At 34.6% G+C, this 26,805-nt stretch overlaps 1 protein-coding gene across 4 annotated transcripts; it reads left to right on the forward strand.

The window, feature by feature from the left end:
• The first annotated feature begins 14,879 nt into the window (after positions 1-14,879).
• LOC107841885 (endoplasmic reticulum-Golgi intermediate compartment protein 3) lies at positions 14,880-26,665 on the forward strand. Of its 4 annotated transcripts, none has more exons than XM_047396466.1 (12): positions 14,880-15,019; positions 16,557-16,679; positions 19,904-19,986; positions 20,079-20,154; positions 20,280-20,347; positions 23,035-23,119; positions 23,465-23,583; positions 23,739-23,822; positions 24,461-24,607; positions 25,659-25,767; positions 25,847-25,966; positions 26,294-26,665. In XM_047396466.1, the coding sequence occupies exons 2-12, from the start codon at positions 16,592-16,594 to the stop codon at positions 26,365-26,367; spliced, it is 1,053 nt and encodes a 350-aa protein (XP_047252422.1). In that variant the 5' UTR covers positions 14,880-15,019; positions 16,557-16,591; the 3' UTR covers positions 26,368-26,665. The 4 variants fall into 4 exon arrangements, with proteins under 4 accessions (XP_047252422.1, XP_016541221.1, XP_047252423.1 ...); XM_016685735.2 differs by having other exon boundaries at positions 14,885-15,104; XM_047396467.1 differs by having other exon boundaries at positions 14,894-15,014.
• Positions 26,666-26,805: the final 140 nt, after the last annotated feature.

Below are 26,805 nucleotides of genomic sequence, written 5' to 3' on the forward strand. Positions count from 1 at the left end.
CCAACAACATACATATTTCACAAGGATAGCATGGAAACCATTTAAACATAAGAGGATGACAAGCATGTCACATTTAGTTTATGTTTTGGGCTATAAGGCATGATTTCTACTCTTCCAAGCATTTTATCAAACACCTTGCATGCCCAATTTAGGGCATATGTGAAATCATCAAATTACACATCATAAGCAACTAAATTCATGGATTTTATCTTGCATGTTAACATAATATCATGAAAAACACACAAAGATTCCAACTTTGAAATCAATAAATGTCAACAACATGATTACAAATAATCCACAACATAAATACCATGATTTATAGATAGAACAAGTTTCTTGAGCTCATGGATGGAAAAAATCTATGAATGAACACTGTACATACCTTGGTTCGTAAATACACAAAGATTGACGGAGGAAATTCTTGATTTTGAATCTTCTATGAAAAGCCCTAGGTTGTTTCTTGAGAGATTTTTAAGAGAAGAGAGTACATTTTGGGTTCCCCATAGCTGAATCTCATGTTAAAAGGCTTAAATGGGGGTGGAAAATTGACCCTTTTAACACTAGACGTGTCTTGTAATTTCAGTAAAATTTTCCCACACTGGAACCTGGTGCAACACAGCACTATCGCATCGTGTCATTGGAAATTGACAATTGGGAAACTGAGGGATGGCGTGACGTGGAGCCATCGCGTTGCCACTTCCTTTGTGACCTGGAAGTTTGGTGCGATGCGAAGGAAATTGCGTTGATACACTGGAAAAGGACAATTGCCATTTTAGCTTGTGGTGCGGCGCGTCACTGACCAATATGGCGCTATTTTATGATGGAAAGATTATTGAATTTTCCACGTGACAATAAGTGAAAATCTTAAAAATTCTGTGTGTACAAAAGTAGATTCATCTTTCAAAGAAAGCTTTTAACCTTCTTGGGACAATTTCAAGCTAGGAATAAGTACGGGGTATTACAGCTATTCTGGACGACACAGTGCAGGAAATTCAGAGGAAGGTTAATGACCTGCAGAGGGAGTTGATCGTCGTGAGAGCGACGATGTTCAGAGAGATGTAGAAGCTGATGAGGGCCCTGCTATTGCGAGTTGATTAGCCGGCTGTCATTACTGATGATGATGATAATAATAATTAGAATGTGTTTTTTCTTTTATCCTATGTGTTTTAATTTTTCTATATTAGATCTATACCTAATATATTTTATTTTTCGTTTACTAAAAAATTTATTTTTAGTCGACTTTGGCATTTTAATTCTTATTCAATTTTCATTCTGTTTATTTCTTCTTCTAAACATACATGTTAACATATCGACAGTTAGAGGTAAGGAGCAATTTTGAATCTTGTAGCAATAGCAATTTTAGCTTTTGAGTTCTTTCAACAGATGGACCATGTGTTGGAATAGATTGATCACCGGTTAGATTTCTGTCAACAGATTATCCATTAGTTGCAACAGATTTATCATCTGTTGGAGGAAAATATTCTAGTTTTATGAAACTGTGTTATGTTGGTCCAGCTAATGTCCATCTGTTGCCACAGATGGGTAATCTATTAAAATACTTGTTGTCTGTTGTATTGTTTACTTTATGTTTTGCCTCTTTTCATTGATGCACAAGTTATTTAAAAAGATATTTTGTATATAATAAATGATAACATTACATTCACAATAATGATTTAAATGTATAAAAGTACACCACAAACAACAACACAAGTTTTTATAATTACAGCGATCATAGTGGGTTACGATCCGGGCATGTAGTTGTTTTGTGGCTAGTGCGCTTACATACGGAGCACTTATTTCTTCTTGATAAAAATGATTTTCCAACTCCACGCCTCCTCTTATATAGATTTCTTCCCGATTTGATAGTTCTTGGGTCAATATATGGAGGAGGTATTAATCTCCCCATAAGCTCTGCAGGAATAACTCAAGATTCTTCGGGAGGCACCGAAGTAATATGCCCACTATATGCCATTTCATATTTTTTTCACCGAATAATATTGAGAGGAGTGCTCATAAACTTCAGCTCCATATTTATAACTGTATTGAACTCGAAGCGCTGCCATAACATGTGGACAGGGTATTTTGTCCAAATTAAAAACACTGTACATACAAGATCTTGTTTGAAGATTAACCGTGGCAACATTACCATAACTAGGAATACTGAATTTGTAATTTGCTATTTTATGAGATAATAACCTATTCCTCAAACTGATGTTCGTTGATATTATTTTTTGATTGTGAGAACAAATTGGATTTTTTTCTGGGCACTTGAACTGCACACGCCTTTAGGTAAAAAATTGATCATACTTCTTGCTTATTTTTTCAAACATAGCCTTGATAGAAAATTCTCTTCATCGCCAAACAATGAATTCACCGATTCAGCTATGTTTGATGTCATAATATTGTACCTATACAAAAGAATCACTTAGAACGACATCATACTAAACTTGTAACTCAAACAAGACATTAAATCGACAAGAATGTACCTATCTGTCGGACAGAATACCCGGCTCTATCTCTCAAAACTGACATGTACAAAAAATTCTGCTACCTTGGGATTTACATCCGTTATTTGATTGAAATTATCTAAAAACTCATCTCTACTATATGGTTTATCTGCTCTGTAAAAAAGGGTCAAGACCCTTTCGTTGTGATAGTTGGTCCGAATGTTCTCTCCAAGATGCCTGATGCAACAACTAAAGTAAGCAGAAGTGAAGAAACGTGAACCCATCTTTGGAATACTTAAATGCCTATTCGATACAAAACACAACTCTTCGGTATCTCCGACACAGCTTTGCAGTTGTTAAAAAAAATCATAAGAGGCATCACATTCCTTATCCGCTACACAAAAAGTGATAGGAAAGATGTGATTCTCTGCATCCTGCGCCACTGCCGCTAGCAAAACTCCATTATACCTGCTCCTTAAGAAGGTACCATCGATGGTTATTCCTTTTCTCAAATGTCGAAAACCTTGAATCCAAGCTCCATAGGATACAAAAAAGTACTTGAAACTTCCATTTTCATCAAGATGTAATTTCGTCTTACTTTCGAGATTTGTGAACTGAATCGTGTAACGGTAGGCATCCAGGACTGCATACCCATGCTCGTGTGTCCCCATAACCAAGTCCTTGGCAATCCCTATGGCCGTATATATCTTCCAATAACTAACCAGGACACCCAATTCCGTAAGGATTTGATTGGCCATAACCCTTGTTGAAGGGCCTTTGCCATCGGGGAAACTACTCCTGAAATATTCACCGAGGACCTTTGCCGTGACGTGAGGATTTTGGCCCGAGATGTGCTCCGAACTACATGTGTGATGCTTTTCATGTTTAATAATAATGAATCTGTTAGAACTTGCGTACTTCACCGCTCTCAACCACCACTTACAGTTCGAATTAGCACATTTGAAGCAAAAGACAATACTCAAATTAATTATCTTCTTTATTCTGAAATCTTTTTTCAAGCAAGAAATAAACAAAGTGGTAGATAGTTCATCTTTGTCCTTGAATGACATTCCAATAAAAAAGTTGATCCTGTTGTCTTGAAGATTTTCAGACTGTGTCGATTGAGAAGAACTGCACATCGTATTGGTCGCATCAATGGGCGTAGGTTTTTGATCATCATCTGGAATATTCATGTCTAGATCATCCAACCTATCATCAAATATTTCTTGTTGTTGTTCTTCTTCTACGTTCTAGTTCTCATTCTCTCTCGTATTTTCAACCATGTACACCCTTAACACCGACCTGGATGAATCACTAAGATAAGCACGCAACCAAACCTGATCAGTTATCTTGAAAGGTAGTACCCTCTGATTTTCAAAGGAGTTGTGCATGTAGCTGATGACGAGTTCTTCTGATTGACAATTCAGTCCACAATAATTGATGATTAAGTTCACAAAATCATCATACGAAACATAACATTAGACTGTCATTTCAATTGTCTCTAGCACCCTCGTTCCAATGCCATACATATCAATTGCTCTTCTCAATCCATTGACCATGACAATCCACCCATATTGTTATTGATCCCTCCATTAATAGTACCTAAATAAAGTTATTTGTTAAAAAATGTTAATAGTGATTTCATAGTGCCGTAAATGAATCCCAATAGATGTGTAATCAGCCGCAATAGATTACTTGCTTTTTTGAATTCATGTTATGCTTATGAAGCTGATTTCAACATACGAGTCATCTATTGTAACAGGTGAACCATATGTTGCAATAGACTATATGTCTGTTGGGATTGATGTTACAATACTAAGGCACCTTTGAAGCTGATTCCAACAGATGAGTCACAGGTCGCAACAGATAATTAACCTGTTGTGATAGATGACTTACCTATTGCAACAGACGACGATCTGTTAGAATCTAGGTCAGGTTCTATCGCAACAGGTTACTAATATGTTGCAACAGATATTTACCATTTGTTGGAATTGAGTTTGGGTTATGTTGTAACAGGTTAATAATCTATTGTAATAGATATTTACCCTGTTGCAACATACAACACGTCTATTGGAATCGAGTTCAGATTCTATTAAAATAGGTTAATAATCTGTTGCAACAGATATTTATCATATTGCACCAGATAACTAATCTGTTTAAATAGATAAATCATCTGTTGCATTAGATGACCCATCTATTCGATTCATGTTACGGCCTATAGAACCATAAAAATGAATCCAACATATCAGTCTTCCATTGAAATACTTGTCTCATCTGTCGCAATAGATGATTTATCTATTTAAACATATGGCTCTTATGTTGGATTCTTGATCGGGTTCTATCCATTGTTGGAAAAACAGCACAATAGCAGTTACCCAGATGAAAAATTCAACTAAAAATCATAATTTGACTTACCAAAATCTCCTATAAAGTAATGCTAAAGTGAAAAGTAATGTACGAAATAAAATTTGGCCTAAAAAATTGGCTAAATAGCAACAGTAGCGGTAACAACAACAACAACGACAATTGTTAACAAGAAGAAGATGAAGATGATAATGAAGTAGAAGATGATGATAATGAAGTAGAAGATAATGAATAAAGCAGCAACAATAATGAATAAGAAAAATCGCTAAGAGAGAGAAAATAACAATGGATGAGAAGATAGAGAAAGGCACCTTTTTTCCCTCCATTTCCCATTATATTAGGTAAACATTTGGATCAAAGTGTAAATTTAAAAACTTCTGGGCTATTCTCAAACTTACCCAACTTTCTTAATCCATAATAAAGTAATTGTCACCCCCACTCAATTATTAAGACTTGTGTCACCTAAACCTCACTTTAAAACTCTTTTGTCACCTACAGTTCAAAGCCCCTGGTTACATAAGTGGTAAAAACAACTCTTTACATTGCGGCAGAATTTCACAAATTTTTCATAAATTTCACGTAAAAATAAATCTATATCAACATCTATTAACCAACAAGACGATGATGTTCTGGTTATCATTAAAAGACTCCATTAATGACATCTAAATAGAATTCAACTTAGATGGCATGATGGGGGGAAATTGGGTTGGTTATCAACAATTTTTTTATGTGTGCTTTTTCGATTCTCTCTTATACTCCATGTCCATATCTTCTTTATGATTTTAATTGTTATATCAACTTCAAATTTGAGGCATAGAAAACAATAATTACGGATTCAAAGATGTTGAAAAATGCAGTAAACAAAGGAGCTGCGAATCCAAATTAATTGACTTCGATATGAATTTTCATATAGATTCTCTACCTTCCTCTCTGAGTACAAAGTCAATATCAATTCTGTAAAAGATGTGATTATATAAATGTATGTTTATCTTTTTCCTCTTCTTTCTCCCAGTTTTTCAATATGTTTTGCTATTTTCTTTGGCGATAGGAATTTATTCAAGTAAAAAAAAATTCAAACATAGGTCTGCCAATATTCATGCTTTATATAAATATATAAAGACTCGACCGTTAATGTATTATTCTCATGTTGTGTCACTTCTCCAATTGGTAGTCTTACCATGTTCAATTTATTTCAAATCTCCCTGAAATTGGGTTTGTCAACTACATCTCTCATAATTTATTGAGAAAAATATTTTTAGAGATTTTATTAATATGATTGTGATTTTCTACACAGAGCGGTCTCCAACAGATATCTCGACCATTTACTTCAGACGAATGTTGATTTTTATGCATTCAATTATAGCCAGTTAGTCTCCTCTTTCTTAAATGATCGCATCTATGTGATCTTAACAAACCAATATGGTGATTACCTTTTCAATGTACTTCATCTAACTTAAATATATGTTTGTAGCCAGCAAATGCTTTATTCCTTTAGAGGTTTGCTGATTTGTATGACTAAATATAAACTGTGTTTTTTATTTTCTACTTAATTGTATATCAATGTGTCTGACAAGTCATTTTCTACTGCTTGATAAAAATTACTATCGAATGTTCATTTTTTGGATTTAATGACAGTCAATTACTCTCCTTTTTGCTAAATCATCTTCTTGATCATTTGAACTTTCACCCAATACGGAGAATACTGGTAAAAAAAGGTCATTCAGTACATGCATTATATCCATTGATAACCTCCCTGTTTGATTTTTTTTTAATCCATCAACTTTCCTTGATAAATCTTCAATTCATGAAGATAAAGTAACTGCGTCAATGAAATACTTTAACAACATGCTTGGTAGTTTAGTTACTTCGTTTTATAGCTTTTTTCAGACACTCATTTGCAATGGAGATGGCTGACTTTGTTGTATTAATTTGAATCCATAAATATCTATTATAATAAGTATCATTGGTATCATCTCCATGTTTTTTTCTCTCTTTTTTTTATATTCATTGGTTATATTTTTACTATTTTGCCACTTGGGTAAGACAAACTTAATATGAAAATTATAAAGAAAAGCTATAGATAACTCTTTGTAGAAAGAATGAATAGTTCTATCTAACACATGATAGAAGCAAAGGGGGGGAAACAATTCTTAATTCTTTTTTTACTATTTTGTTTTTCAATAAGATAAATGTCATGACAATTTCCTAATTATATTACTTTACCATTATTTTATTATATGTTGGTGATATTATAATAAAAATACTACAACTGAAAGTTACAAGTGAATAAAATAAAAAATACTATCTTCTTCTTCTTCTTCTTCTTCTTCAGTTGAGGCGCAGATATCTCGCTCTCTTTAAGGAGATTCAAGCCCACTGCAGCAAATGTTTCACCGGTCCAGCAGTAATCTTCTTGACTTGTCCCCTCCAGGATACAACATTCTTCTCACAATAACTCAACAACTCTAGACAAGAGTTGAATTCAAAGATCCACAAAAAGAACACCTCCCTTCAACTAATAAACTCTTTTCTTACAAACTTTTGTGAATTCTCTATTATCTTATATGTATATCAAAATCATGCAAGACAACCTCTATGTATATGAGAGGAAGTCTTTCATGCAATGAATATAAGAATGAATGATAGTAGTAAAGAAGAAAGATCAATGGCTTAGAGGTTTCATGAGTTATAAGAGTTACACCACATAAAGAGTAGGGTAATGGAGGAATAAAGAGTGAAAGTTACAAAAGTTGCATGAAACTTATGTCCATATTTTACCACCACTAAATATGTATTTGATGGCTTATAACACAAAAGAATTGGGGGTTAAAAATCTGAAAATTGTAACCAAGCAAAACGTGGGAGTTACGGCAAATAATGGCATTAAAAATGAGGTAACATCCATGCGCAATGTAATAGCAAATAATAACAGTAAATAATAATAATATTAAAATGCAACATCAATCTCCCACTCATTTGTCAAATATGATCTCACATTACTGTGTTTTCTCCTTATAGGTATGGATTTATCGTTATAATAATGATTTTGAACACTACTAATTGCAGCGGTGCTATCACAATGAATTAAAATAGGAGAAATTGGTTTTTCAAAATAAGGTATTTGAAATAACAAATCTCTCAACCAATTCGCTTCCTTACTAGCTGAAGCTAAAGCAATTAGTTCAGCCTCCATGGTAGAGTTAGCAATAATTGTTTGCTTTTTAGACTTCCAACAAATAGCACCACCACCCAAAGTAAAAATATAACCAGTAGTGGATAAGAAATCACCTGATAAAATATTCCAATCTGCATCACAAAAGCCTTCAAGTACAGCAGGATATTTTTTAAGGAACAAACCACAATTTTTCGTTCCAATTAAATATCTCATTACTCTCATTATAGCATGCCAATGTTCATTACTTAGCTTACTAGTAAACCTGCTAAGTACTCCTACTGCATATGCAATATTAGGCCTAGTGTAATCAGTCACATATCACAAACTTCCAATTATGCTAGCACATTCCTTTTGATTTATAACATCATTTTCACTTTCAATAGAAAACACGTGAACACTAGAATCAAATGGAGTTACAATATGCTTGCAATCAAGGAAATTATATTTTTTCAATATTTTCTCAACATAATATGACTGGTCAAGGAAAATTCCATCACATGTTCTAGTAATTTTTATTCCTAGAATAAAATTTGCCTCACCAAGATCTTTCATATCAAAATGGCATCTAAGAATATTTTTAGTTTCACCAATAACATTCATATTAGAGCCAAAGATCAATAAATTATCAATATATAGGTAAATAATAACATGCAAATTACTTCAAGACTTATGATATATACACTTATCATACTCATTTGTTTTAAAGCCATTATCAATCACGCAGGAATAAAACTTTTCATGTCATTGCTTTGGTGCCTGTTTTAAGCCATATAAGGATTTATTAAATTTACACACTTTGCTTTCTTGGCCAGCCTCAACAAAACACTCGAATTATTCCATGTAAATCTCCTCATTTAGGTTTCCATTTAAAAAAGCAGTTTTTACATCTATTTGATGAATTTGTAAATAAAAAATTACTGCAATAGCAACTAAAAGTCTAATGGATGTAATTCGAGTTACCGAAGAAAAAGTATCAAAAAATTCTAGGCCTTCTAGTTGTTTAAAACCTTTAGCCACTAGTCTAGCTTTGTATTTATCAATAGATCCATCCGATACTCATTTACATCCAATTGTTTTACAACTCAGTGGTAAATCAACTAGCTTCCAAGTTTTATTGGAAATTAGCGATTCCAATTCATCTTTTACAACCTCTTTCCAGAAAATAGCATCATGCAAAGACAAAGCTTCTTTTAAAGTGTTAGGGTCATCTCCAATGTTAAAAACATAATAAGCAGGACCAAATATTTTTTCAACTCTAGCTCGTTTACTTCTTCTTAACTCAAAATCATCATTTTCTTTACTTTTCAAAGTAGAACTACGTAGTGACAAATTTTTTTTTTCAGTTCTATGACCCCCACTATTTTTAGAATCAAAAGAAAATTTATTTTCATTAAAAAATAACATCACCTAATTCTATTATCACACTATCTTCAAGATTAAAAAATCTATAGGCCGTACTATTTGAAGCATAATCAAGAAAAGCACAAGTAGTAATTTTTTTATCCAACTTAGAGATTTTAGGATCCATTAACCTTATATAGGCTAAGCAACCCCAAACTCTTAGATATCTCAGATTTGGCTTATGACCTTTCCACAACTCAAAAGGTGTTAGTTTTGTCTTTTTATGAGGCACACAATTTAGCACATAACAAGCAGTCAAAAGAGCTTCATCCCAAAAACTTAAAGGTGCACAAGACTCAATTAACATAGCATTAGTCAACTCAATCAATGTTCTATTCTTCCTTTCCGCTACCATTAGATGCAGGAGAATAAGGAGGAGGAGTTTCATGAATTATACCCAATGATCTAACAAAAGAATTGAATTTATGTGACTTATATTCACGGCCTCTATCACTTCTTATTCTTTTTATTTTTCTATTAAATTAATTTTCAACTTCATGGAGAAAAGTTTTAAAATTCTCAAATGCATCACTTTTATTTTTCATTAAGTAAACATATGTAAACTTAGAAAAATCATCAATGAAAGTGATACAATATCTATTTTCTCCACGAGTTAAAATTTCACCAAGTTCACAAATATCAGTATGAACTAATTCTAATAATTCAGTTTTTCTTTCAACTTAAAAATGAGGTTTTTTATGATTTTGGCTTTACTACAAGCCTCATATTTTTCAAAGTTCTTTTTTATCACTGGGATTAATCCTAAACTACTCATGATTCCCACATAACAATTATTTATATGACACAAACGAGCATCTCAAAAATTAGTAGCAGAAAGCATGTAAACAGAAGTATATATCTTATTCATTTCAACATTCAACTTGAACATACCATCACATGCATACCCCTTTTCCACAAAAATATTATTTTTTACAATTGCATATTGATCAGATTCAATAATCTGTTTGAAGCCTGCTTTATTAAGAAGAAAACTAGACATTAATTTTTTTTCATAGAAGGAGTATAAAGTACATCTTTTAAGATTAATACCCTTCCAGAAGTAAACTTCAACTCGACATCTCTCATTTCAAGTACTTGAGTTGTGTGTGAATCTCCAAGCATGATGGTTTTGGGCTCCTCAAAATTTATATATTTTTTTAATCAGTCTTTGTTGTAACAGACATACGGTTTGCACCAGAGTCAGCCCACCATCCATCAATATTTTCCACTATATTAATGTCTGTTATCACTACCACAAATGGTTCTTCAATAATATTTGCCTGAGGTGTAGGCCCACATTTTCTAAATCTGCAAAATCGAGCAATATGCCCACTTTTGCCACAGACAAAGCACGGTCTTTTTTGTTGTACATGTTGATTTTTTGCTTGGTTGTTTTCACCGTTATTGTCCTTGGGATGACTACCATCATTTTTCTTGAATTTTTTCTTCTTAAGCTTCAAAGTATTATTTTTGTTAGTTTCAGGGGTAGCATTATTTGAAGAAGTTAAATTTACCTTCGGTGTGATGTTGTACTCTTCTGTTTGCAAAAGTGCATCTTGGCCTCTTATTTCTTCTTCCATGCGGATTCTCATTATCAAAGTTTCAAGAGAAGTTTCCTTTTGCTTGTGGCGCATAGTTCTTTGAAATTCCTTTCACGAAGGTGGAAGTTTATCAATTATGCCACAAATAATAAGGTTATCTCCAATTTTGACTTCCTCGAACCTAAGCTCGCCAACAATCATTATGAAATCCTGAGCTTGGTCTACCACTGATTTGTTGTCCACCATTTGAAAACGAAAAAATCTGCTAGCCGCATATTCTTTCGCTCCCGCCTCCTCAGTATCATACTTACTCTACAAGGCTTTTCAAATTTTCCTTGCACTAGAGTAAGTTCTATCATAATAATCATAAAAATTATCAGATAGACAATTAAGAAAAAATACCAATACTTGTAGGATTCACCATCATATTTTTTAACTTTCTTTTGAAGAGAGATAAGTTCATCATCAATCGTAGAAGAGTTATCTACTTTATTTGGGTTCTTCTCAGTTAACACATAAGAGACATTGAGAAGACGTAAGTAGAAAAGCACTTTACCCTTCTACCTTTTGAAATGAGTATTGTTGAACCGGAATGGCTTGTTGAGATCTCCCATTTTGACATCTGCCGATTTTTCAGTTATTGCCATTGAATCTCCTTAAAATTGTTGGTGAAATTACAATAAAATATTAGAACTGAAATTTACAAGTGAAGAAAATAAAAAATACTATCTTCTTCTTCTTTGGCTGAAGTGCAGATATCTCGCTCTTTTTAAGGAGATTCAAGCCCACTGCAGCAAATGTTTCACAGATCTAGCAATAATCTTCTTGACTTGTCCCCTCCAGGATACAACATCCTTCTCACAATAACTCAATAACTCTGGACAAGAGTTGAGTTCAAAGCTCCACAAAAAGAACATCTCCCTTCAACTAATAAACTCTCTTTTTTACTAACTTTTGTGAACTCTCTATTATCTTATATGTATATCAAAACCACGCAAAACCACGTCAATTTATAGGAGAGAAAGTCTTCCATGCAATGAATATAGGAATGAATGATGGTAGTAAAGAGAGAAGATCAATGGCTTAGAGGTTTCATGAGTTACAAGAGTTACACCACATAAAGAGTAGGGTAACGAAGAAATAAAGAGTGAAATTTACAAAAGCTACTTGAAACTTATGTCCATACTTTACCACCACTAACTATGTGTTTAATGACTTATAACACAAAAGAATTAAGGGTTAAGAATCTGAAAATTGCAGTCAAGCAAAACGTGGGAGTTATGCCAAATAAGGGCATTAAAAAATGAGGTAACATCCATGCGCAAAGTAACAACAGCAGTATTGCAACATTAATGCACTATTTTGCTGGATAGCTTTCAAGAATGATGCATTATAATAATATTAAAATGCAACATCATTATATAAATGCAGAGAGGATGCATAACAGAGGTGATAAGTGAGATTTCTTAGTTATCCATTAATTAGCAAGATTTCTTATTTACATATCTTTTATGCAGATTTCTCCTTCTACCATAATGGGAGAAAAAATATTAGGGTCTTGACAATTTGACTGTAAAAATTACTGTAGTAAAAAGCAAATTTTTGGTGAAAGTATGCTGAAACTACATTGTAACAAGTTCTATATTTGATAAATATATGCTTTTAGGTATGGTGAGAGGTGTCGAAGGATATTAGGAGGTGTATTGATGTCAAAACTACGGTCAACCAATTATTTCTTAGTAGTTTTAATTCTTATTCCCATTACTTGATAGGACCACATTTGTAAAATCAATGTTGAGTTGAGATACTATATATGTTTATTATAGACTTTTACTTTCTTTCAAAACAGAGTTGCTTTCATTTTTTAATGAATTTCGTTATTTTTTTAGTCCTAAAATTTGCCACTAAGCTTGTTGCTTATTGGTATATTAGGTAAAAGAATATAGAAGAGTTGTTTTATTCGATTTAGCAACGATTCGTTTATTAAGTGGAGGATATTGATACATTCACAACCCATTGAAGCTACTTTGACTCTACATATGACAGACATTAGTAACAATTAGTTTACTGAATACAATCATAAAAATAGTGTAAAATCATGCATAAAGTAGTTATAAGACCTTAGAAGAATTTCCCAACATGAAAATTAAAAGATAAATGAAGATTATGTTCAAAATTACCAAGATATTTAATATGTAAGTAGATAATTATAATTTCTTAGCTAAACTGGCCACTTTTAATTTAATTTTAGAGCATGTACTTTAAAGCACTTTAAAATTTAAATTATTATACTCAACTCGAAATATGTAGAACACTAATTTGTAAGATATCTAGGTCAATCTCAAATTAATTATTATGAATTGTATTTTTGAAGTACTTCTAAAATAACGGGCGATGCACTTTTTAATATCAACTATCATCAATGAAAAATCATTATTGACTTACTATTAAGTTAATATCCAAAAACTATAGCAAAGAGCCCAAAGATTGAAATGGTTGTGAACATATCATATTAAAAGAGAAAATTTATGAAAAATCTAAGATAAATCGTAAACTTCATGTCTATGACAAGTGTTATTCTTTTTTTATACTTATAAGAAAATTATTCAAAAAGGGAAGCAATAGAATTTAACTTTTAAATTAAATTATTTTTTCTGATCTTTAATTTTATTGATTCCACTAGATCAAATCATGCTATGTTTTTTTAGGATAATGCGATCACCGATGTAGATATTTAATCATGTGACATTGTTTCTCTTCCTTGAGGCCATACAATAGTCAGTGTCAAATTCTGTAGATCTATTTTTTTAGAAAAGAAATAAAGGATAGAGTTCGTTTCATCAAGCATGCCAAAAATTTATTCATAACAAATTATGAGTATTATATAAAATAATTAATTGTCTGAGTCTTACCACCCATTAACCTTTAATATTAGGATATGTAGCTACCAAACAAGATGCAAGTCAACTCGCTCCTTATATAGAAGGAAAATTGACATAATGGAGCAGCCAATGCCGTATATAAGTTGCATTCTTATTTTGGGACTGAAAGTTTCTCTATTTATTAACATACCTGTAGCGGACTAGCATTTTCTCCCCAATCAATCGATAGTAATTGACTGTAAGAAAGTTGACTATCTACTATTTATGTCACGTTTAGGCAGGTGAGTATAAGAGAGAAGTTGTAAGTGCATTTTCTTCTTGCATCAAGGAATTAGAGAGAAAGCGGAGTCTAAAATCTAAAAAAAGTCTAAGTGACTTTCACTTCTATCATTATGTATGGATAAATCTCTCAATTCAGGACAAATAATTTTTTCGTTTGGTATAAATTTATATTTTCGTATTATGATATTCCACAAGTTTTGTTCAGATCGATTTATTTAAAAGAAAAAATTAAAGATCATCTAATTTGAATGGCAAGTTATGCAACTAAATATAATTTATTTAACTTAATAAAATTTCGCGCATTGCGTGAATACTTTATTAGTTAAACATAAATAATTAAATTAATTTGCACATTAACTATCCCTATATAAATTACACATTAAAAAATGAAAAAGAAATAATCTTTTTTTTTCTTTTAGATATAACTGTTATAAGTTATAACTTCTATTACTTTTTACTTTTTCATAGAAAATAAGTTAATTGTTAAAATATTTTTAACTCAGTACAATCTAATATGTTTAATTAATAAAATCATAATTATAATTCAATTAAGTTCGCGCAATGCATGGATACTATACTAGTTATACTAATTTATATCTTAAATAAGAATATCATATAGGAGAATTAATTTAATAAAATTTAAAATTAATATAATAAAAATATTATATTAAAAATTAATTACAAATATTAAAAATTCAATTAACAATCTTATATAATTTATAACATATTAATTTAAAATGTTACCACATAATATAAATAATAATATAATAATAAAAAAATTAAAATAGAGGAGGTTATTGAAAGTGGTCAACCAATTAATAGTTTTACCTTCTTATTATTTAATCTCTGTCTTCCTCGTAATTTCTGAATTTCCCGTCGGAGATCGGAGCCTCGTTTTCCGTGCCCATTCTCTCTCTACATTATAGGGTACTTTCTCTCTATAAAATTTCAACCTTTTTTTTTTCTAATGGTTGTGTTCGGGTCAATTTTTGCGCACCTCGACTAATCCCAGGTAATTCGTTTTATTTTCTTATAAAATGATGGATCTTTTTCTTAATAAAGTCGTTTTATTTTCCTTAATTAGGTTTAATTTTGAGCAAAATGACTACTCCTTCCGTCCCATTTTAGTTGGACAAATTTTATTTTACAAGTTAATTAAGAAATCATAAATGAAATGATTAATTTTAATACTTTGGCCTTTACTCATATTTATAATATTAATGGACATTGGAATAATTGTAGGGGTAAAATTAATTCTATTCTGATTTAGTAAATGATCAACTAATATGGGACATTTATTTTTAGTAAAATGATCAACTAAACTGGGATGAAGGGAGTAGTTTGTTTTAAGTAAAGTTAGGATTTTTAATGAATTGGGGATTGATTAGAGCAAAATGTGTATGGATGTTTCATTTGTTAAATTGATTGGTTGCTTGATGGATAAAATATGAAAAATTGGGGCAACCCAATGAAGTGGGTGGAGAATTCTGAGGTCTCATTCAAATTACAACTGAGACAAAAAAAACGTCAGGCGATTTGTTAGTGGTCAGTGAAGTGAATTGAGAACCTAAGGTCTCATGTTCAAATCGCAACAAAGACGAAAAAAAAACTAGGTGATTCTTCCTAACTGTCCTAGCTTTGGTGGATAGAATTACCTGGTATTTGTTGCTTGTGGGAGGTGGCAAGTATTCCGTAGATTTTGTTGAGGTGTGCGAAAGCCGGCCGAACACCACGATTATCATGAAAAAAAACACAAGGTGATTCTTCCTATCTGTCTTAGCTTTGGTGGATAGAGTTACCTTGTATTTGTTGCTTGTGGGAGGTGGAAAGTATCCCGTAGATTTAGTTGAGGTGCGTGAAAGCCGTCCAGACACCACGATTATCAAGAAAAAAAAACACTAGGTGATTTCTTCCTATTTGTCCTAGCTTTGGTGGATAGAGTTACCTGGTATCTGCTGCTTGTGGGGGTGGCAAGTATTCCGTAGATTTAGTTGAGGTGCGAGAAAGCCGTCAGGACACCACAATTATCTAGGAAAAAAACACTAGGCGATTTCTTTCTATCTGTGTTAGTGTTGGTGGATAGAGTTACCTAGTACCTGTTACTGGTGGAAGGTGATAAGTATATTAATCAAGGTGCGAAAGGTGATAAGGCGATTTCACTTTGTTGGTGGGAGTTCAATTATGCACCTTGTAATCCATTCCCCCGTTTCCCCTTTCCAAATCCATTTTTTTCTTTTTCTAAAAACAAAAATATGAAAGCTTGGGGAAAAGTAGTAGATCTGTTGGTTGGCTACTTGAATTTTCACCTTGTAAGTGAGAGTTCAATTCTCCGCTTTGTAATCCCCTCCCTATTTTCCCCTTCCCAAACCCCCAATTTATTTTATTTTAAATAAAATATGAAAGCTTATGAATTTCTTGTGTTTTTCAACTTTATGATGTTTTCAATTTGATGTATTTGAAACAGCATTTTCAAATCTTGCAAATAAAAGAGAGGAGAAGATGGGAGTGAAGCAAGTATTAAGAGCTATTGATGCATTTCCGCGTGCTGAAGAACACTTGTTGCAGAAAACCAAGTTTGGCGCCTTCGGTATCCGATCTTAGTCCTTTTTTTGTGCTCTTTTTCTCTGGTTTACAAAATGAGCATTCATTGAGTGGAATGAATAGAGAGGATTCCTATAGCCAACCCTAACTAATGTGATAATGAGGACTAGTTGATTGATTCACTGCATTCGTTCTTAATTGTTTGTAATGAGACAAGTATAATTTGGGATCGAGGCATAATTGATCAACTCCATGTATTCAGTCTTACTCTTCTCTTCTCTTTATGGGGGAACCTAGGAATTTAGGTTGAGGAGGTCAGGGAGGCTATTCGTAGGATGCGGAGAGGCAGCTTGACGGGGCCTGATGAAATTTCGGTGGATTTTTGGAAGTTTACAGGTGGAGCTGGTTTGAGCTGGCTGACTAATTTGTTTAACGGCATTTTCAAGACTGCTAAAATGTCTGAGGCTTAGAGATGGAGTATGATGATTTCGTTGTATAAAAACAAGGGTGACATGCAGATTTGCAACAACTATAGGGGTATTAAGTTGTTGAGTCATACTATGAAGATTTGGGAGAGGGTGGTTGAGCGGAGATTGAGGAGGGTCGTGTCCTTTTCGGAGAATCAGTTTGGATTTATGCTTGGTCGCTCGACGACAGAGGCCATCCACCTGGTGAGAAGATTGGTGGAGAAAAATAGGGAAAGGAAGAGGGATTTGCTCATAGTGTTTATCGACCTGAAGAAGGCTTATGACTAAGTCCCGAAAGAGGTTTTATGGAGATGCTTAGAGGTGAGAGGGGTCCCGACGGTGTACATCAGAGCTATTAAGGACATGTACGATGGAGGGAAGACTCGGGTGAGGACGGCGGGGGAGACTCAGATCATTTTCCGGTTGAGATAGGATTGCATCAGGGATCGACTCTCAGCCCGTTTTTGTTTGCTCTGGTGATGGACACGTGTTGACGCGGAGGATTCAAGATGAGGTGCCTTGGTGTATGTTATTTGCAGATGATGTAGTGCTAATTGATGAGACGCGGGGGGTGTGAATGAGAAATTGGAGGTTTGGAGGCAAATCCTCAAATTTAAGGGGTTTAGGTTGAGTAGGTCCAAGACGGAGTATTTGGAATGCAAGTTCAGTGACTCGAAGCAGGAGGACGAAAGGCGAGATTGATGAGGATGTCTCTAAACGTATTGGAGCAGGTTGGATGAAATGGAGGCTCGTCTCGGGAGTGTTGTGTGATAAGAAGGTGTCTTAAAGTTTAAAGGCAACTTCTACAGAGTGGCAGTCCGTCCGACCATGTTGTATGGTGCGGAGTGTTGGCCAGTCAAGAACTCCCTCATTCAAAAATTGAAGGTAGCGGAAATGAGAATGTTATGTTGGATGTGTGGACTTCCTAGAGAGGATAGAGTTAGGAATGAGATTATTCGGGAGAAGGTGGGAGTGGCTTCGGTGGAGGAAAAGATGCGGGAAGGAAGGCTGAGATGGTTTGGGCATATGATGAGGAGGGGCACGGATGCCCCATTTCGTAGGTGTGAGAGACTAGCGTGGGATGGTTTCAGGAGAAGTAGAGGTAGGCCGAAGAAATACTAGAGAGAAGTGATTAGACATGACATGGGGCTGTTACAGCTTACTGAGGACATGACCCTAGATAGGAGAGTGTGGAGGTCGCGGATTAGGGTAGAAGGTTAGTGCGTGTGTGGGTTGTAACTAGTAGTTAGGGAGCTTTGGTGTAGCCGTGTTAGTAAGCCTACGACTGTGTCCAATGGTAGGAGCTGCTAGTGTATGGCTTATACTAGGGGGTGACCTTTTTTTATTTCTTATTTCCTGTTTTTTAATTTCATATCGCTCTTATTTTCGTGGCTCCCTTAGCTCTATTTTTATTATCTCTCATTTTTTATTTTGGTTATACCACCCATTCTGTTTCAGGTATTACTATGACCTTGTTAACCATTCATTATCTTGAGCGGGGGGTCTATCGGAAACAGACTCTCTACTTCTTCGGAAGTAGCGGTATGGACTGCGTACATTTTACCCTTCCCAGACCCCACTTGGTGGGATTACACTGGGTTTGTTGTTGTTGTTGTTGTTGTTGTTGTTTTTGGGATGACATGAGCTAGATTTTATTTAGTCATCGAACTTAGAAAATGATTATAAGAGGTCATTTTAAGGCTTTAAATAAAGTAATAACCTTTTCCTTGTAAGATTGCTGTTCAGAAACGAATGTCTGGAAAAGTTCTCTTTATCCTTTTGAGTGTTAGTTACATTTTCACCTTTTTACTTTGGCCGTCTTTGATTTCTTTTTCTTTGGTTCTTTCGCTTTGATGATATAATTCAGATGACAGGAGTTGTGAATGCTCTTATTGTATAAAGTTTTCTCAGAGCAAAACATTTGAACTTAAATCCGACAATTATTTAGTATGCTTTTGGTTTATTGTTAGAGGATGGGTTTAATTCTTAATTACGATTTTCATCTTCATCAAGTATAGTGGTTTTGGTTGATGTTGGTTTGAAGAGGTGCATGCCTGATAGTTGTTAAGAATAGCTGAATGATGTATTCATCAATTGTTCTCTCTATTATCTAGAGTACTGCCTTGAAATTCAGGAACTTTGCTTTCTATTTTCTCACTCATTTTCCCCTTATTAAAGACCATATCCCTTGTCCCACAAGCACCATGTCTTGTTTTTGGTCTTCCATCGATTTGCCTCCACAGATCCTTGCCAAAGGATTATTTGGTGGATATGACGTATGGTACCACTTACTTCTTAGCAATTGGCTTGATTCCAGTACACAATCCCTGGAACATCAACTGAGGAAGCTAATCCAAAAGAATGAGAAGATCAATTGGATATTGGAGATCTTTCAGCCTCTTTTAGGTAGATGCATAGATCTATTCATCAAATACCGGAACACATTTGATAAGTAAATTTTCATGTTTGCAGATGTGAGTATTTAATTATTGGCTTTTTCTTAGTCATTAGATGGCCATGGCACTTGATTATTGTTGAGTAGCAGAATTTCCACACACACCCAAATTTTTTTTCTCTTATTATCTTTATCTGATTGGTGCTAATCGCTACATATTTGTGCGTTATTTATGTTACTTATATGCGAGCTTTGCCGCGAGATATCATAATCAATTCTCTCTATCTCTTTCACAGATTTAGCATTACTTTTGAATGAACATGTAGAAGATTTATTTATTTTGTCTCTGTATTTTACATGACTTTGATTCTTTTACTAACTTTACTCATTTTTCCTTTTCATTACCAGTTTCCGTTGTGGGGCTGCTAATCATGGCAACATTGTTCTTACATGAACTGAGTTACTATCTTAATATATATACTGTTCATCAGGTAGTTCACAACTCTTTGATTAAATCTTCTTCAGGTTTAGCTTAGTCTAGCTCATTTGAAGTAAGTTTGTGATGTGACTTTCGTATGTGCAGATGGCTGTTGACTTGAGACGTGGAGAAAATCTTCCCATTCACATAAATATGACATTCCCGTCTCTCCCTTGTGATGGTAAATCAATATTCTCTACTTGCTGTCCATATTTGTTTATTTGTTTTAATTTGAGTTTTGCTTTTCTTTGTTAATATTTTTTTCCGTATTGTTTCAGTTGTTGATCAATTTATTCTTTTTGGTAGTTCTAAGTGTGGATGCTATTGATATGTCGGGGAAGCATGAAGTAGACCTTGATACAAACATTTGGAAGGTAATTGATCTATTGCGACTCACGAAAAATATTTGCTGCCCATCAAACTGTAAAGTAAACTAGAATGTTTTGTACTACAGGGTAATGCATAACAGGGTTAGACTGTACGTGTTTAGTAAATTGTGATTCTTACTGTTTCAAATGAAAAAGAGACCAGGATCATAATGTTAATGTTATTAGATTCTAGTTTTAAAAAATAAAACTTTATGCCTTAGATGGACTAAGTTTTATTGGATGAATCAATTTATTATCATGTTATCAAACCTACAATAGTCAACACAATTATTCTGCGGCTTTTCCAGTCAAAGCATTGTAAACAAAACTTTTGTTTCTAGTTTATCATACAACAATTTTTAATTTTTTTTTTGATAAAGGTTACTTTGTATTCACTCCAAAAACTCATCAGATAAATCTGCTGAGGTGTGATTTACAACCCACGGGGCATCATCAGAAACAAAATTCTAAACAAAACCGTTATAGTTGCCCTATGAAATCTACAAAACTTCTACCTCCCCCACCATATCATGTTTACACCAAAAGTACAGAAGACTTAAAACAATTCGTCTTTACCTGCTGAATACTACTTGCTCTCCCATCATGAGATCTTTCATTTCTTTCCTTCCATAATGTCCACCAGATGCAGGCTGGAATACTCTTCCACCAGTCTTCTTTAGATCCCCTTCTCCCAACTCCTTCCCGTGTTTCAGCACTTCAACAGTAGTCTTTGCCATTGCCCAGTTCACCCCTGGAATACATAAGAGCATGTCCCACAGATTTACAGCTGTTTTGCAGTGTAAGAATAAGTGGCTAATTATCTCTGCCTCTTGTCTACTCATATAACATCTTGAGCAAATCTCTACACCTCTTCTTTGTAGCACTTCATGGGTTAAACAAGCCCTCCTGATCACCAACCATGTGAAGCATGAGACTTTGTGGGGAATTTTAACCTTCCAAATTAATTTCCACGGCCAAACTGTTGTCACTGACGGATTAGAGTTCATTTTTCAATAACAAGATTTCACAGTGAAAATTCCTTTATTATGTAGCTGCCAGATTGGGGTGTTTTGGCCTAAGAAAACTCCTGCAAACAGATTTAGAACCTGTAGTATACCTGCCACTCTACCAATTTACCCAGCCATTCAATACCCTCCTAAAGACCAGATTTCATCCCTGGGGGCTCCAAACCTGAGCTACTGTTGTCATTTGTTGCAAGCTTAAGACATCATACAGCAATTTTTTTTAGCACATAGAGGAAATGGAAGAAGAAAAGGATTGCTCTGTTTTACTGAATTTTTGGATTTCACTTTTCTTTTTCTCTGTCTTCTGCTAAGGCATGCTTGTAAATTTGCTGGTTATCTAGTCATTGGTTCTTTTTATTGTATGCAAAACGGGCAATCTAGTCACTGGTACTGCACAGTGGTGTCTTAATAATTTAACGAATATAAAATGTCTCTAGTTTTGATGGTTATGATTTGCTGCGTTGACCATGCCATGCTTAGATTGGGGTAAGATACTTTGATGTCCATTGTTGTTTGTCATAATTACTTATCCTCCTCTTCCATTACAATTTCAAAATTACTTATCATCATCCTACTTTCTAAAGTTTAAAGGGCAGCCCAGTGCACTAAAGCTACCTCTATGCGCGGTGTCCGGGGAAGGGCCCCACCACAAGGGTGTATCGTACGCAGCCTTATCTTGCATTTCTGCCAAATGCTGTTTCCAAGGCTTGAACCCATGACCTCCAAGGTTGTAAACTTTCTAAAGTTTACAGTCTTTAAATAATATTTGATACTATACAAAAATTTCTACTTCTCCGGAGGTAGTGGTATGGACTGAGTATATCTTACCCCCCCAGACCCCACTATGTGGGAATACACTGGGTTTGTTGTTGTTGTTGTTGTTACTATACAAAAATTTCTCTTAATCGTAAAAGCCAAAAAGGAAAACTTAACAAACAAAAAAGAGATGTAGGTTTAAAAAGATTGACCTTTTTAAATTTCTTGTATTTCCGTTAACAGTTCATATTGGTTCATATTCAGTCAGTAGCTTCGTAAGCTAGATTGTATGCAAAAGTTTTAAGGATCTTTTAGCAATACTAAGCAGTAAACTTTTTGCATGGGTGATTTGTCCAAAATACCATTAACTTATAAGCCCAAGAGGTGTGGTGTAGTTATGGAAATGAGAGAGGCGGTGGAGGCCTTGTACCAGTAAATCACAACTCTGCTGTAGTTTTCTCAAGAAAATATGTGATGCCTCCCAATATGTAGGACAATTATTATAATTCCATATCACCTGGTCTCTTTGTTGTAACCTGGCAATTAGGAATGTCAGTGTAATTTACCCAACATTTATCATTCTTTCTGAACTTGGTATTAGAAGGCTAGAAGCCTAGAACTTCTGGAAGTCGGATCTTACAAATCTGAATAGGTGTACCTTGGCATTCACACCTTCCCAGTTTCAGTCTGTCAGTGAAGCGAATTTATGTTTGCAAGCTTTGTAACACGGAAGCAAATTATAAAGATATCTGTTATTTGTCTTCTATTTCATGTTTATAGTATTTGCAATTTTCTTTTTCTTCAATTTGGCATTTATTTTCAGATTCAGTCTATACTCTATAGTGTATGCGCACAGGCATATCCTTTTTTTGTCGAGCCTTTTCCGGCAACTAACGTTGGGAGTTTTTGCAGCTTCGCTTGAACAGTGATGGCCGTATCACTGGCACCGAGTATTTGTCAGACCTTGTTGAGAAGGAACATGAAGCTCATAAACATGGTAATTTCTTGGTTCTTCTGCTTCTCTTTATCTGAGTCCAAGTTGTACACTGCTATGCTTTTGCCTTAAGCCTGCTTAGTGCGTCCTTGGCCCTTGAGCATGTTAAATTTAATTTCTTGATGAATACAAAGAACTTTGGTTAGACCTTAACAACTTTTATCAAATTCTCTCTTTCTGGAAGCGGTTAAATGCATACAACTTGCAAAAAGCAAGTAACTTGAGAAATTCTATTTGAATGGATATATCAGTTGATTAGTTTGTGCTCTAACTTGCATTACGCAATTGAGTTTAATCTGTTACAAGTTGATAACATGATTTTAACTTTTAAGTAACGACTTTTACCAGATGGGCACAAAGAACATCATGAAGATTCAGACAAGATCCATCTACAGGGCATTGATGAAGAATCTCAAAATATGATCAAGAAGGTTAAGCAAGCATTGGCTGCTGGGGAAGGATGCAGAGTATGTTTTGGTTGCTTTGTATTGTACCTCTTCTCATATTTGTAATTCTGTCCCCCCAACTACTTTTCTCTCTTTGGGCCTAAAATATGCTGCTACTTTGGCTAACTAAGTGGTGGCAGTGTTGCACCTACTGATGCTGACATTGTTGCATGCAGGTGTATGGCGTTTTGGATGTCCAGCGGGTTGCTGGAAATTTCCATATGTCCGTTCATGGGTTGAACATTTTTGTTGCTCAAATGGTCAGCTCCGTTGATATTTTATAATTTTTATAGATTTGATGGAAATACACGAATGTCTGCACTATTGCATTGAACTTTGTCCTATTCTAAAGTATCTATCAGATCAAATGGTGTGAGCAGTTATGGTCCTTGAAATTAGGGTGGTATAATTGGAAGATGCAAAAAAGAGTTTGTTTAAGAAACTAGGGAAATAACCCTCCCAAAGGTGTGAGAGTTAGTTCTTTTCGTCGGCTCCTGGTTTTCTATCAAGTTATATATTGGTGGTTCAAGTAAAGTGAAAGCTCTGATTCAATTCAAACTTGCTAGTTTTTTCTCTTGTGCATGACAAAAGGAAGATTGTGCTGAAGCTACTTTTCGATTTTGATTGTATAGAGAAATTAGCAGTACCATATTTCTAGATAGTTTGTGAAACAAGTAAACAGAAATTAGGAGTACCATATTTTTTATGTTGGTCTGAGTGCAGAAGCGTATTTTCATTTTTATTTTAAATTTTTAATCCATGTTCTGACATACATCAAGTTCTTCTCAGAGGTTGCATTTTATAGCGACATTTAGAGAACAGCCTTTGATGTATTACTTTTTCTCTTATCACTTCCAGTGTATTTTCTCACTCTTATTTGTATCCTTTGAAAATGCAGATTTTTGAAAAATCTACTCATGTCAATGTTAGCCATATCATCCATGATTTATCATTTGGGCCCAAATATCCAGGTATTCACAACCCGCTAGATGGAACATCACGAATTCTGCGTGGTGCTAGTGGCACATTCAAATATTACATTAAGGTTTGTGAAGATCTAATTAGTGTTTAGTTTGAATACATTGCATAGAGTATTTCAACATATCCTTGACCATTCTTTCTTAGTTTGTTTCCATCTTTCTTTTTCTTAACATGAGGAGCCTTGACCAACTTTCTTGAAGTGATGGAAAGAACAAATTTGTATTTATGCTGCATGCTTCAAGAATTTGTCTGGATTATTTTGAGTTGCATGATATATGAACCAAATTAATGTCCTAACCCTGCATTCTTTTCCGCTAATATAGGGACCTAATTATTTTATTCTTCGCCAGGGCTCAATATCTGCAATTATTGGCCACCAGTGCGAAATTTTTTTAGCGGATTTGTTGTTCTTTTTGAAATCCTGTCCGTGGCTTTTTCCACTTCTCTATTTCTTGATGACTTGACCCAGAAACCTCTTTGTTGGAAGTTAAAGATCTCCTCCACTAGGCCAAAACCATTTATTGGTTTGTATGTTGGGGAATCTTGGCCTTGGCTCAGCGGTAAGCTTGCTTACCGTGGTGTGCCAGGGTCGGGGGTTCGAAACGCCCCTCCAGCGAAGCTGGGGTGAGGGCGCGTAGGTCAGGCCCGGAGTGGTCCCCCCCCCTCCCCGACACCTACGGAGTAGGTATGAACCGGGTCGTCCCCATATGTTGGGGAATCTAAAATAAACAAATAAAGTGTTTCCTCTCTAGCGACTTAAACTCTTAGATGGGACAATTTTACAAAATAAAGAGAGTGCTTAATTCAAGTTTTGCTGCCACTCAACACAGTTATTTCCATGTGTTTGGATAAAGGAAAAAATGAATACGCGAGGAAGCATGTTGTAGACTTGAAATAGGTACATCTCCTTGTAACAAGATTAGACTTAGATGAGACGGTTCACACAATCTAACAGTGTTGACAAGGAACACTAGTTGAAATATGCATCCAGGTCAGCTTACTTGGATTTCCTTGTTTATTTTTTGGGAAGATGAGTGATGGCGTCACAATGATTTTTTTTCTTGTGGATGTGCTCTCGTGCTTCCATATTTTCACGTCCTGGTTTTGTCATGTAGGTTGTTCCAACTGAGTATAGATATATATCAAAAGAAGTTTTACCGACTAATCAATTTTCTGTAACGGAATACTTTTCTCCCATCCATGATTTTGAACGAACATGGCCAGGTGAGTCTCCGCTCTCCTTCTTCCTTTTCCCCATGCTGTATTTCATTGTTCACCAAGTGTCTTTTGCCATTATATGCAGCTGTATACTTCTTATATGATTTGTCTCCAATTACCGTGACCATCAGAGAAGAACGTCGCAGTTTTCTGCACTTCATCACTCGGCTCTGTGCAGTTTTGGGTGGGACATTTGCCTTAACAGGTTTGCCTTTAACACTTAGCTGTATGATTTGATTAAGGTGAAAACCACTGATAAGCATTAAACCATAAGTCCCTGCTAATTTATCGTACTCTTCTAGTCAAAATGCTCCTCATTTAATTGAATAGAAGGCTCTTGACTTGAAATACATGAAGTGAAAGATCATTTTCCCAGATTCATAAAAAGTGTTGAGCAATGTTTGGCTTATATCGTCTTAAAGTCTTTTTTCTTGAGTGGCATTTCCCTCGTAAAATGTTAGTCAGCCTCGGTCGGGAATCTTCAATATGTAGTCAAATATACTGACATGTTGGTATTTGTTGTGAGTAATAGGCATGCTAGATGGATGGATGTACAAACTCCTTGAAGCTGTTACAAAGAAAAACAGCAGAACTATTGTGCGCTAACGTCGATGCATTGCAATACTGATATGTTCAACCAAGCTGAATTGCAGAACTGGTGAACCGGGCAAGACCTTTAGCCAACAAAGCAAGTTTATGAACTAGTTGTTTTTATCCCCAGTGATTTTGGTAGCACGAGAAGGGCAATTGCCAAGTTTATTCTCTGTTTGGTATTATTCATTGGTCAATGTAACAAAATTTAGGATTATGAACATCTCACTGACAATTTAAAAACTATATAAATTAATCTCTTTTATCAAAAAAAAAAAAAAAAAGCTTTGTAGTAACAGCTTTTCCTTCTCAATGAGCATTCCCATTGTATACTTTTAAGTTTTTTCTCTATCAAATTTGAAATACAATATACCCAATGTAATTCCACAAGTGGAGTCATGAGGCGGATAGTGCGCACTGCCTCGTGGAGGTAGAGAGGTTTTTCGAAAAGAT

The sequence above is a fragment of the Capsicum annuum genome, chromosome 9, assembly GCF_002878395.1.
Source record: "Capsicum annuum cultivar UCD-10X-F1 chromosome 9, UCD10Xv1.1, whole genome shotgun sequence".
NCBI classification, from domain to species: domain Eukaryota; kingdom Viridiplantae; phylum Streptophyta; class Magnoliopsida; order Solanales; family Solanaceae; genus Capsicum; species Capsicum annuum.

What these genes read in the sequence shown, in the direction of transcription:
- LOC107841885 (XM_047396465.1), top strand. Translation starts at nt 19,305, where the DNA reads ATGTCTTGTTTTTGGTCTTCCATCGATTTGCCTCCACAGATCCTTGCC. An exon ending in CCCGTCTCTCCCTTGTGATG is followed by an intron (nt 20,155 to 20,279) that starts GTAAATCAATAT and finishes TCTTTTTGGTAG; the next exon opens with TTCTAAGTGTGGATGCTATT. An exon ending in CTGCTGGGGAAGGATGCAGA is followed by an intron (nt 23,584 to 23,738) that starts GTATGTTTTGGT and finishes TGTTGCATGCAG; the next exon opens with GTGTATGGCGTTTTGGATGT.